The 13,476-nt window shown below is 39.3% G+C and overlaps 1 protein-coding gene and 1 long non-coding RNA gene across 4 annotated transcripts in view; one reads left to right on the top strand and one right to left on the bottom strand.

The window, feature by feature from the left end:
- The window catches only part of LOC134297054 (uncharacterized), a 94,817-nt gene that overhangs the window by 62,599 nt on the left and 18,742 nt on the right, over positions 1 to 13,476 (top strand). The window contains exon 1 of one of the 3 annotated variants that reach the window (XR_010003785.1): positions 3,643 to 3,872. The exons of the other annotated variants lie outside the window; for them this stretch is intronic. This is a non-coding gene — a long non-coding RNA (uncharacterized LOC134297054). Of the gene's footprint in view, positions 1 to 3,642; positions 3,873 to 13,476 lie in introns of those variants that run through there. 3 annotated transcript variants of the gene reach the window in all.
- Positions 2,748 to 13,476, bottom strand: part of kcnk17 (potassium two pore domain channel subfamily K member 17) — a 34,948-nt gene continuing 24,219 nt past the window's right edge. The window contains exons 3-5 of the mRNA XM_003216052.4: positions 9,771 to 9,937; positions 5,419 to 5,587; positions 2,748 to 3,900 (exon numbers count right to left, since the gene is read on the bottom strand). Coding sequence (XP_003216100.1) covers positions 3,638 to 3,900; positions 5,419 to 5,587; positions 9,771 to 9,937 — 599 coding nt within the window. The 3' untranslated portion in view covers positions 2,748 to 3,637. The remainder of the gene's footprint in view (positions 3,901 to 5,418; positions 5,588 to 9,770; positions 9,938 to 13,476) is intronic.

Raw genomic sequence — 13,476 nt, 5'->3', positions numbered from 1 at the left:
ATTCACTGCTGGCAGTTATAGGTCCTGAACACTATGCTTAATTTATATTTTCTTTCTGGAATTATTACAGGATTTCTAAATATTGCAGTTACTTAATATTGGGAAGTTGGTCAGTGTTTTAAAGCCATGACCTCTAAGGATTATTGGTTTAAGACCATGTTTGGATAGTACTTTGCTTATTCATGCTGGGTGTGGGGATTCTTCTTCAAATAACCTAAATGGGAAAATTAAGAAGAGGAATTATTGGATTGTAAATTCAGTCACATAAAATATATACAGATTAAAAAAACAAACTGCTTCTTTATTTGCAAAATAATATGGATTATTAATGTTGAGGCCAGGATTGTAACATAATCTAATATCCAAACATAAGTATCCTATCTAGTTTTAAGGAGCCAAAGGACAGTTGTGGAACATTTCTGGTAATATTTTGCTAATTTCTGCTCAGCCACCCAAGGATTCCTGTACTATTAATAGTTGTAGGCAGTCATAAGGTTATAGAGACAAAATGTATTTTGCATGCAGCTATTAAAACACAGCATTGCCACCAGGCCTGATATGACAACAATATTTTTTAAAAATGCAGCATTCTTTAAAATTCTAAGCAAGTTTCAAAAACAAGGAAAATAAATGGAGAAGAAAGAGTATAAGCAAATTTGACTAACTGACATTTCATACTGTTACACAGAGAGCTTATTCAATGAGGAGAAAAGGCAGGTCTCAGGATGGGCAGCATAGGCCTGTAGAGAGAAAAATGATAGCTAATCTCAACTGAATGCATGGGACAGGGAAACACAGAAAAGCCCTATTAGAAATGAATATGCCCATTTGGCACAGATGGCCAATTGGGGGAATGTGCAGACCCCTCTGAATCCCCCCTCGCAACCCCCCAAGGGTCCCAACCCCCAGGTTGAGAAACACTGGCCTAAATAAACAAGAGAGATTGGGGTCTTCTGGGAATGGCCATGGCTGGGTCAGATCCTGAAGAAAAACAATCTAATAGTCTCCCCCACTCCCGCCTCTTTCTTGGATGCAGTCAGGTAGAAAGACACAGATGGTGGAAAACAAAGATTAAAACTTCCCAAAATGTTCCAGTCCCTTGTTTTGAATGTAATGAATATTTTTACAGAGTGCGAACGATTTATTTGGTCTTGAACTTTCAATAAACATATTTTTTTAAAAAAACATAATTGCATGGTTCTTCAAACTAAACCACATATATCACCTCAGAAGAAAACTTTAAAGACCTTAAAATATCTCTTGTAATTTTCCAATGCAGACTGTGGAAGAATCCAAGTCATTTGTGACAAGCAGGATAGCTGCTGTTCTGGCGTGTTTTTCATTAATCACCCTTGAACGGATAACCTTCCATGGTTTTGGCAGACAACTATTTTATGGGTGATGGGTTTTTTTTTCCTATCTATAATACATCTCCTTTTGCTAGGGATGCCTCATCCTGCTACAAACTCAGTCATAATATGTAGAATATGACTGAGAAGCTGAGAAGCTGTAGTGATCTTTGGAATTGATCAAAAGGAAGATGATCTGAGCTTGATATTCTATAGAAGGACCTTAGCCAATACAATGTGACCACATCTGCTGGTGTCTCTTTGCATTCCTTGTTCATGGCCACAGATTATGGGTGGGCAACTGCTGGGAGTTTAGGGGTCGTATTAGTGTTCCAAGAAATCTCAAAGGACTTCCATTCCCTCCCACCCACCAGATATCCCTACAAAAATTTTAAAATAATAAGAATCAATTTTCTGTTAACAAATATTTTCTGGTGGAAAGTGGACAATTCTGTCACGTTTTTGCCATCTGGGGTATTTTTTTGGCTAAAATAATCTATTTTATTTTTAGCAGCAGGAAGCAACAGAAGTAAATTTCCTGTTTAAAAAAGGCATCACCGGGCATGGCTTCTGAGGTTATCTCCCCCCCCTCTCTACACACACACACACACTCCCCAAAACATTTACTGCATTTCACTGCGTAATGGTTGCACCCCTTTTGGGGGGTCCCAAAATTGAGGGTTTATTTTTCTTCTTTCCTCATGTAATTGTTGCAGGCAGTTGCTTTCCCTCCTTTCTGGGAAAAAAACAGGTGTTTTTTAATGGAGCTCTCCCTCTCCATTCTTTCTCCATCTCTCAGAGCTAAGAAAGCCCGCCCCCCCCCAAAAAAAAACAACAACCAGAAACTGGCAAACCAAAGGCACTATTTTCTTCACATAATAGTCACACCCCTCTTTTCCATCAAAAAAGGCATTAACATGCAATTATTATGTGTCATCCTTTCAAATATTAAATCATAACATACCCAGCTCCCTAAACAAGTCCTCATAGGGCTTGGCTTTGAGAGCTTTTATTATCTTGGTCACCCTTAATGGACACATTCCATCTTGTCAATATTCTTCTTCATTTGTGGTGCCAATTAGAAATTTTCTCTTGTAGCTTTCCTAGCTTAGGTGGGTGGGGATTTTCCAGAAATCTGCAGTTGCGGGGAAAAAGGGCTTCATTTTCTGTACAATAGACACCCCCACCGTGTCCTCCTGAGTTATTTGCATTTTTTAAAAGCTTCATGTTATATGCAAAGTACACATCTCATTTATTTTGACTCTGCTAGTTTTTTTTAATAAAAAATAGCCCTGTTCTATTTAATTAAGATTGCAAGATATTCTTTCATACATTCATTTGGGCCAGAAAAAGAACCACATATTACCCTAAACAGTAATGTCTAAAACAAAAGTCAGATAATTGAAAAGGACAATTTTACTTTGCTTTTCCAACAAGGTGTAGTGATTTGTGTGTTGGAATAGAGACAATGGTTTGATTCTCCGCTCAATCCATGGAAACCCACTGGATAACTTTGGGTATGTCACACACTTTCAGCACAAGAAATTCCTGTGATAGGTTCACCTATCGGTCATAAGTTGGAAACTACTTGAAAGCACACCACAACAACAACAACATCAACTACTACTACAACCACTACTACTACAACCATAACAACAAAAAATGGTAATTTTTGGAACAACACAGTTCCATTAAAAGAATGAAAATACATTTTATTTGAGTATATACAAATTGCTGTGTTAATTCCCCAATTTTTTGCTTCTGTTTTATTGGCTATAGTTAGCTGCTGTTGATAAAGAGTAAGAGTCAATAAGGCACAATAAACATCAATAAGCCCCTTCTCATACAGACAGATACTCAGTGTGGTGGGAAGGATATCATTGACCATTATGTTGTAAGCTCATCAGGTGACCATCCGCGAGCACTGTCAGATGTGCCACACCCTTAGTCATCTTGCCCAAGTGTTTAACCTCACCAGGAACCTCCATACATGTTCCACAGGTTGGGAAATAGTGATGATCAGACCAAGTGATATGAGTATTGCTAGAACTTGTTCCCAGCTCTTGCCCTTGCAACTGTTTAAGTCGTACTGTTGATTACACACAAAATGGCATGTACTTTTATATTCATCCTATGCCACATTAAGCTCTATGTAGAAAAGGCAACATGTGCAAGGCAGTTCTCAGTCAACCTGTGCTTGTGTCAGAAGATGGAGTGCCCAGCCAGCGGTTTCTCTCCTTAAAAATAAAATCAAAAGTCTTCAGTGGGAACAAAGAGTTTATAAATGTTCAGTTCGGAACCACAAGTTTGGTGTCTTTCTCATTGTGGTTGTTTTTATCCTCAGGCCCCAAATTGTTGTTTGGGTTGGCATTGTTTAAGTCTTGTTCCATCTCTCTACTCCTCCTCCTGCAGCACTGGCAGAGGCCACTGGAGTTCTCCAGCAAGCTGATGCAAAGATTGATGATCAGGGCGAGCCATGCCATGCCAAAGAGAATCCAAAGAGACACAATGTTCTTATACCAGGTGGGGTATATGCGCTCGGGGTTCATGCCTAAGGAGAAAACATAGATGCTATTTACACAATATCCTTAAGAGGAAGACAATCTAAATATTAGCAATTTGATACTAAGTATTTCATATAATGAACTAAAGCAAGCAGGTGTTAGGCAGTTGTTAGCTATTTACATAATGTTCTTAGGAGGAGGACAATTTGAAAATTAGCCATTTGATACTAAGTATTTTATAATGAACTACAGCAAGCAGGCCTTTAAACAGTTGCTAGGATATATTTAATGACTGAGAGAACTGAAATCCTTAAACTGTAGACAGTCTGGAGAATGTTGGGAGTGGATGGGGGATTGCCCAGGTCACAGACCAACACAAAGAACACACTGACTGGTGATTTCATCACTCAAGGATGTGTTATTCAAATAAACTATGAATGAGAGAAGCGTAACTAACAGACACTGCTCTGACGGCTGATTCCATTACTCACATACCTCATCATGAAAAATAAAGGTCAAATGCCTGGCAGGTAAAGGTAAAGGGCTGTATTTTATACTTGTTTCCTGCTATAATGCAATAGTTTGCGCACAGGAAACATATCCCCCTGAACAATCATGATATCTCTGTATTAAGGAGAACAACACGATGTCGGGAATTCCTCTGACTTTGCTACAGTGCACATTAAATACAGTATTTCTATATTTTATTTTTGAAAACATCTATGTAGGTCACAACAGTGGAAGCAAATGTTTACACACCAACTCTTCATTCATTGTCTTTATTGCACTCACACCTGAAAGGCCATTTGTCATCCAGCACAATAATATAGAGTGAAATGAACACATACACAAATACATAAAATGCCCAGCCAAGCTAAATAAACCTAGTAGTTTGTCAAATTTCCTTAAATTCTTGTCTAGTATGATAGGCTTAGGAAAGTTACTTATTTAATTAATGGGTGGGTTGGATTTCTATGTGTTTTTCTTTCTACTTCCCAGTTGGTACAGCAACAGGGGTAGAAGTGGTAATTTTAATCCCAAATGATAACTTTTGCTATGCTCTGAGAAATCTGGAGTACTTGTGTATGTGCATGCCTTCAAGTCATCTGTTGATCTTGAATTACATAGAATACAGGGTGAAAGGAAAACGATTCCAAGAAGAAAGCACAACAAGCTAACCCAGGCATGCGCAAACTTTGGCCCTCTAGGTGTTTTGGACTTCAACTCCCACAAGGCTGTTAGGAATTGTGGGTGTTGAAGTCCAAAACACCTGGAGGGCTGGAGTTTGCCCATGCCTGAGCTAACTCTTGACATGATCACCTTCCATCCGGAAATTTATGTCCTCAATGTGAAAGACCGCGTGGATCCAGAATAGGCCTCCACAGTCACTTGCGGACCCACTGCCAAGCCTCAACCCTTGGAAGGCAATCATACCAAACCACGAGTGATCATCTATGGTGATGATGGTTTTCTATGCAGCTGATTTTGCTAGTTTCTTCTTTTGAAATATAGCTTACAACAACTGTTATTCTTTGGTAAACTCCCATCCAAGTACAGGCACTTACCAATTACATAGTCCCCAAAGCCAATTGTGCTTAGCGTAATGAACGAATAGTAGAATCCTTCTTCATACGTCCAGCCTTCTATGGCAGTGAACAACAGAGGAGGTAGTAGGAAAAACAATAAAAGGCCAGCAACCAGGGCACAGGTCCGTGTCAGGACAGCTGCTCCTTTCTGGAAAGATATTTTTTTTAAAAATTAAGGAAACAGACAGATGGATATATTCTTGTGTTTCTTGTAAGAAAAAGTCCTAGAGTAGAGAGGTTCTGAAAGTTGAATGATTCTACAAAAGAGGAATGCATTCTTATTGGACCAATATCACAATTAAATATATATGGGGAGGACATGATGATCATGGACTACAGAGAGTCTATGATCAAGACCACTGTGCACTATTTGACCGTAATGGGCCTTTAGGGATATCATGTTCCTGGGCTTGTAAATCATAGCTAAGAAGGCAGGAAATGGGGTTTGGGAATGAGTAATAAGTCTGTGCCTTCCTCCCCTTGCATGACAGGTTGCAAAAAAATTTGTGTGTATTCAAAAGCTATCTAGTGCAACCATCTGTCATGCTGGAATACACAACTAAAGAAATCCTGAGAGATGCCTATTTAAAATCTGTTAGCGATTGTCCAAAGATGGAGAGTCCAACACTCTCCAAAGCAGTCTATTTCACCATTGAATGGCTCTTGTTATCAGTAAATTCTTCCTAATGTTTAGGTGGAATAATTTTTCTTGCATAGAATTTACTTTTGTAATTCAGGTTTCATTATACCATAGGTCCAGATTAGGTCCAAAACAGGGAAATGTGGAGGAACCTAACCAGAATATTAAACAATTATACTATGTAAACTGATAGTAAGTCATGGTTCCCCATTTCAGATGCAACTGATTGGAGAAGAAACTATATCTGTAGTAACAAAGCTAGCATTTGACAGGAGTAAGGGGAAAAAAGGGATAATGAGAAAACTTTTTGGTTTATTTGGAAGGAGCCAATTTATTAAGGAAGGATAATTGCAAGGATGTACAGTATTTAAACTAGTCCGTTACCTGTGGACAGAAGCATGTTCTCTAGATTCTAGCCAGCCTGGTTGTGGGATTCCCAAAAGCATGCTTTTCAAGTTCTAGCATCTCTACATTTTGAGAGGTTAACTCTTTTTTCCCTGTCTGGTTCAACAGTATCATGTCTGGTGTTTATTTCAATATTGGAGATGAGGCAACTCAGATTATTTTAAAAAAACATGTATTTCTAAAAATCCTTACAAACATGAAGAAAAAGCTAAAAATATAGTAGTAGTACTACTAGTAGTAGTGGTGATGATGATGATGATAATGCTTTATTTATATCCTGCTCTCTCTCCCCAAGGGAACTCAGAGCCGCTTACAACAAGAGGAAACAATGTATATAATATCAGTCACACTTACAATTCAAAAAAGGTTAAATCAAAACAACTAAATGAAAAAGACAAATCACATTCATTACACAGAAGAAAAATAATTCCCAACAGACATATTAATTATAACTCATAAACATCATCCATATAAATATAAAATCTTACAACAGTTAAGACACACAGTACTACTAAAAACATCACAGAACTCTTGTTGGGAAAAGCAATAAAACTCAATTCAAATTAATCCCACTAAAAATCTCTATCTCCATGATGATATGAGATTTGGACTGTTTGATTTAAAAAATCTGTAAAAAATCTTTGTTAAAAAACCTTTCAATCTTTTGGTTTACAATTAGCCATTTTCAGTAGCATGTTAAAGGCATGAAAGCCTGCAGATGGGAACCACTATGAATGGTTCTTCTGAAACAGAAGCTCCCAAGCTTGGATCCTCAAATGGAGTTGGACTTTTGTTTCCAGAATATCTGATAATTGGCCATGCTGGCTGTGGCTTCTGAGAGATGCAGGCCAACCACATCTGGTGATCCAAGGCTGGGAACCAGTGATCTGGTGTCTCGGAAATGGGAACCTCAGCACAACTCACCATCTGCCCAAGTAATCTCAGTTTATTTGCTATGTAAGCACCTTGCCACAACAGATCTGACCTCGAACTGTGGTGGACTGTGGCTTGGATTGGAAAGGCTGGTGTCTGGAGGAGGTTGTCTGGTCTTTCAAGAGTCTTTTGATCCTTCTCAATTCTGTGGGTTTGGCCTTTATTGGTCACCCTGACTCATTCACCAGTGAGAAACTGGATATTGTTTCTCCCAGCATTTCATGGCTTAGCTTGGATCTGAACTTCCATCTTCCAGGAAAATTCATGATCCATGACTAATGAGAAGCAATCACCACAAATGGGAACTGAAAGGAGGTTCTCATAGATTAAGGCAGGCAACACTACACATTTTGGGGCAGATTTTATCTTCAATTTATTTCCTTTTTCCATCCTTCCTTCCATCCATTGATAGAGAGGTCATATGCAGCTGAGGTTCCCCACTGTCACCTTTACAGGTTTGTATATTTTTAATCGATGTTAAATGTTTCTAACTGCTATTACATATGGTATCCCATACCTTGATCCATGAGGAGCTGTGGGTAGGAAATACCACTACTACTGCTGCTACTACTACTACTACTACTAATAATAATAATAATAATGTGGAGCTCTCTGTGGTTTTTTGTTGAAAGTCATTTTTAGGCCTGGGAACTCCTTCTACAGAAAGAAAACATTCTTAATAAAACACAATCACAGTTTCTTTCACTGGCACTTTTTTCATCTTGACATAAACACATATTTTATGAGTGAGAACTTTAGGGATTTAACTTGTAATACATATAGGATCCTGACATCTACTGTCAGTGGAATAGCGTCAGACTCAACCTATGCTGAGCCAGGGACTCGCAGAAAAGTTGCACAACTATTCAGGAAGAGTACTCCATCCTAACTTCTTTTAGAATGCATCATGTTTTCTGGACACTTTATAGAGTAGGCAAGAGGTCAGTAGATAACATAAGGAATGTGAGTCCTGCCCAGACATAATATGAAACGAACAAAACATGAAGAGGAAAGATAGGAGGAAATTAGAACAACTTTTCAATAAAATAACAGCTACTATTCTTTTATCACAACCTATCTAAAAGTGACACTATATTTAGTCACTTGTATGAGATTTCGGTGAAATCTCTTTTTTCCTACTCCAGATAAATTTTATAGAAAGGTTTTTTTGCTTGAATGGAAGCGATGATTCACATGCCACTTGGATCTGTGATGTAGTGCAGACCAAAATATTCTGAAATTCTGGGGGTGGTGAATCTTTTACATTTAAAAACTACAGAAATGGTTGCATTTTAAACATAAAGATTACAAAAGAAAATGCATAATTTCTGAATTCTGTTCCAACATTTAACAGGTACCTGAGCAGAAGGGAAAACCAACTTCTGGTTGTGTTGGCAAGTTAAGAGTAATGTGGCAAAGCAGCAGAAAGAAAATTTGTAAATTACAGTATCTTAGCTTAATTGAAATGTCTCTTAGTATTTGCAACAAAACGATTGAAAGATGTGTAGGTTACTCTTTTCTGCTATTGGTTTTATGTTTTCTTGTACAGTGACACTCAGCATTCTGTGGCCACTTTTAACCATTATTTGTTTTCACATGACTGTTTTGTTTTACTTCAGACTCCCTTGAATAAGTTTTTTTTCTCTCTCCTTAAAATAGGGGTGGGTTTTCCTGGACTTAACGTTAGGGGAAACCTTTACCTACCTTTCCTGAGCTTTGTGATATTTCCCTATATATTTTCCCCATCTACTTAATTCCTATGCTATCCAGAGCTCTACGTCATGGGATGGGAGCCAATGGGCTCCATAGTGCAAATAGGGAGGAACTGGCATATGCCACCAAAATTACCCCGTATGACGAGGTAGTTAATCAGGTTGCAAAAAGTTTCAGTTTACAAAAGCTTATGCTGCAATATTGCCTTGCTTATTAATGCTAAGCACTAAGCATTAAGCCTCACTGAGTTCAGTGGGATTTACTTGAGTAAACATGTTTAGGAATATGCTTTTAACAGGGAGGTGAAATAAATGTTATACCCACAACTGAACAAGAGAAACTTAGAATCAGAATTGCAAGTTAACCTGCCAATCCAGGCAATTCTTCTTACAATACAGGGCTGGTTGAAGGTTCTGCAACAATTCAAGTCACGGCAGATAAAACTACGATTTTATCTACCTGTATTAAGTTACCATAAAGCAGTGGTTCTCAACCTGTGGGTCCCCAGATGTTTTGGCCTTCAACTCCCAGAAATCCTAAACGCTGGTAAACTGGCTGGGGTTTCTGGGAGTTGTAGGCCAAAAACACCTGGGGACCCACAGGTTGAGAACCACTGTCATAAAGGAATAAGACTGCTTACCTGCCACTGGAACTTCTCTCCCAGGCGGAAGGCACAGAGCTGGACTGCGGAGAGCATCAGCTGCCCTATTCTGTTTAAGAGTATCAGGTTTAAGGGGATCCCAAAGAGGGCAAAGAAGATGCAGAGGATTTGAGCAACCTCTGTGCTGGGACTCAAGTTACCATAGCCTGGAAGAGAGAAAAAGGCAGGGATTAGTTGGCCACATGGGTTACAATGATAGTATGAAGAGAATAGTGTAGTAGCTTAAGAGTTGGACTGCAACTCTGGGGAACAAAGTTTGAATCCTTGCACAGAAGCCCACTGGATGATCTTGGCTAACTCATCCTCGTCCAGCCTCGGAGGAAACAGCAAGCGCCTTCTGAGCAAATCCTGCCAAGAAAACCCCATGAAAGGGTCACAGTAGAAAAGCATCTTGAAAGCATAAATTGAGAACAATAAGAACAGCAACAACAAAATTAATATGTTTCAGTGTTATTTTAAGAAAAGGCCATGATTCACAGACCAAATTAACTCACTGAGGCATTCCTGTGTATCTTGCATACTCCTACAAGAGACAGGGTGTTTGCCTATCATACCAGAGATAAGATAGTAAATAAAAAGTCAAAATACACCTAAAGAGCAGGAGCCAAAAGATTATCAGATTCCTGAGGAAAGGAGGGAGAAATTCTGAATGCCTTGTACAGTATCACAAAAATGAACATCAGAGTGAGAAAGAATTTGAAATTTAGGAACAGAAACATGATATTTGAACATAAATCAAAACTGGACTATAGATGCCCAACATTCCCCATCACAGGCTATTCCTGGCTATGGCTGCTGGGATCTGCAGTCATATGTATATGTATATGTATATGTATATGGAGAGTTGCACATCTTCTAATCCTGGTGTAAACATTGCATGTACATTAGCTATGATCTTGTGGGCTATATTCGGGCAAATTATGGACATGAACTAAAGCTGAACTTTAAGCAACACACATGGAAATAAATTACCATAGAAATAATGAAAAAAATTATTTCAGAGTAATCAAATTTAAGGCTAATATGCAAAATATTTATTTCAATATAAACAGCTTTCAGAGGTTCACACCAAAAGGGTATTTTCAAATGAAATAGAACAAAATCAATATCAATAAAAACAACTATGGCAACTAAAAGTTGCACCAAAATAATGTAGAAATCAAATCCTATAAGAAAAACTATTTCAGATGTATACATATTCTCCACTTTATGACAGATATCTAAGGACCTCATTATATGGAGGTCCTTAGGACGGAGGACAGTGGGGGCATCTCTGGGGCAGCTTGGTGAATCTGTCGGGCAGCGGGGCAAATCATTGGGCAGTGCCCAGCATTGCCCTCTTGCTATCTCACACTGTCTGGGCCTGGCTTGCTTCAGTGCTGTCCCTGGCTTGTCTTATGAGAACACCCATGTTCACAAGTCTGGTGCTTAGCATGCTGCTGAGATGAGTGTGTACGGAGCTGGCATGGAGCTGGCACTGAGCCCCACCAGAAGTAGCTTTGCATCATGTGATGGGCTCTGACAGGTTCCATCCTGGCTGAATCTCAGCAGTATCCTAGGATGGGGCTGAAAGCTCATGTGATAACCATTTATGTGAATCAAAGTCAGTAGAACATGTTGACCTGCTTTACACATAGTGTTAAAGCATGTTTAACATTAAGGTAAAAGGTAAAGGTTTCCCCTGACGTTAAGTCCAGTCGTGACCAACTCTGGGGGTTGGTGCTCATCTCCATTTCTAAGCTGAAGAGCTGGCATTGTCCATAGACACCTCCAAGGTCGTGTGGCCGGCATGACTGCATGGAGCGCCATTACCTTCCGGCCGGAGTGGTACCTATTGATCTACTCACATTTGCATGTTTTTGAACTGCTAGGTTGGCAGGAGCTGGGGCTAACAGCGGGCGCTCATTCCACTCCCGGGATTTGAACCTGGCACCTTTCGGTCCGCAAGTTCAGCAGCTCAGCGCTTTAACACACTGTGCCACCGGGGGCCCATTGTTTGACATTAGGAGAACTTAATTTCACCAAGTTTCAGAAGGATGTACTTCCTTCACTTCATCGGTGTAGCTGTCAGTCAGAAATGTCTGCAATTTTTTAATCTTAAACTATGGTTAATCTTAACCTTGTTCTTTCTAGGTTTTCACCAGTTTAGAACGGGAGAAAACATTTACATGAATGCTTCCCTACAGAAACCTCAGTACCTGCAGAACACTTGTAAAATATTCAAACTTGCTGCCGAAGTGCAAGATGTTTATTGTAAAAAGGATCTTTCAAAGATGTGACCTATTTGCTTTCTGGCACAATATACTAGTATCAAGTCCTCTTTGTTTTGGCAGATCAGCTCAACATGTCAGTCATCTATGATTCAATTTTAACATCCTGAAAAACACTGAATGGATGCCATGGAGTTATCTAAAAGAACAAAATTCAGAAGCTTTGTGTTACTACACCACAAGTATGGTTTTCTTTGATCATCTGAGTTTGTATTGGCACATGCATCTGTTAGCACAAAGGATGAAGGTGGCAAGCCCTGTACTAAAAATGAAGTTTATGACATCAATCCACAGTACACAAACAGAAGGAGTTCTAAAACAGGATTGTGAGTGAAAAATCACAGTCTATTGCAATGAAGAAAAAAACCAAATCAACTTTAAGGGCTAAAGAGGTGATTGTACAGGGCACACAGGGCTGTAGCAGGTGGGGGGAGGGGGAGGTGTTAGGGGTTAACTCCCCCACCCCAGAAAATTTTCAGGTTTTAAAAAAGCCTAGTTTACTCATGATTTTTAACTGATTAACCAAATGAATGTCCACTGAAGTTTATCGATGGAGCCTGATTTCTAAATTACTTTGCATTATGGAACTACTTTTCATAATTTGCTTTAAAAATTCAACACCCCCATTTTTTTCTGGCTATGGTCCTGGCATACACCCACAAAATCTCTCTGCACAGATTCATTTAACCCGACCGACACTTCAGCTACCACTTTGATCAGTCAATCAGATCAGAGGTTACAGTGGCACTAAAAGATCAAAAGCTTTCTTAAGGTATCTAGTCTTCAGAGGGTGACGCAAGGACCAGCCAGTCTAAGCCCCTCTGTCATTAAGTAATAAATGTTAATTAAACCCTTAATGTTCCCATCTTTTCATGGATTATGAAGGAGAATGAGAACTCTACTCTCCATATTAAAGACACCAATTAGCATTACCAATGATAAAAGCTATGTTCTTTGAATGAGAGGGGGACAGTCCCAAATGTATAGATGAATTCACAATAATACATTGGTCCAGTATTATTACACCATTTGACAGAACTATTTGTGAACAACTGCTGACTTTTCTTCCCATTGTGCTGAAGTCCAAAGACTAATGTTCTAAGTTCTGGTCAAGCTGTAAGAAAAGATGTTGTATTCAGGTTTTTATAGAGTGCTGGAGCCTGTGGTGGCACAGTGGATTAAACCACTAAGCTGCTGAACTTGCTGACCGAAAGGTTGGTAGTTTGAATCCAGGGAGTAGGGTGAGCTCCTGCTGTTAGCCCCAGCTTCTGCCAACCTAGCAGTTCGAAAAGATGCAAACGTGAGTAGATAAATTGGTATTGTTCCTCTGGTGGGACGGTAACGGCGCTCCATGTAGTCATGCCGGCCACATGACCTTGGAAGTGTCTACAGACAATGCTGGCTCTTCGGTTTAG

Source organism: Anolis carolinensis, chromosome 1, assembly GCF_035594765.1.
Source record: "Anolis carolinensis isolate JA03-04 chromosome 1, rAnoCar3.1.pri, whole genome shotgun sequence".
Classification (NCBI taxonomy): Eukaryota; Metazoa; Chordata; class Lepidosauria; order Squamata; family Dactyloidae; genus Anolis; species Anolis carolinensis.
This window is presented reverse-complemented; position numbering and strand designations above follow the sequence as displayed.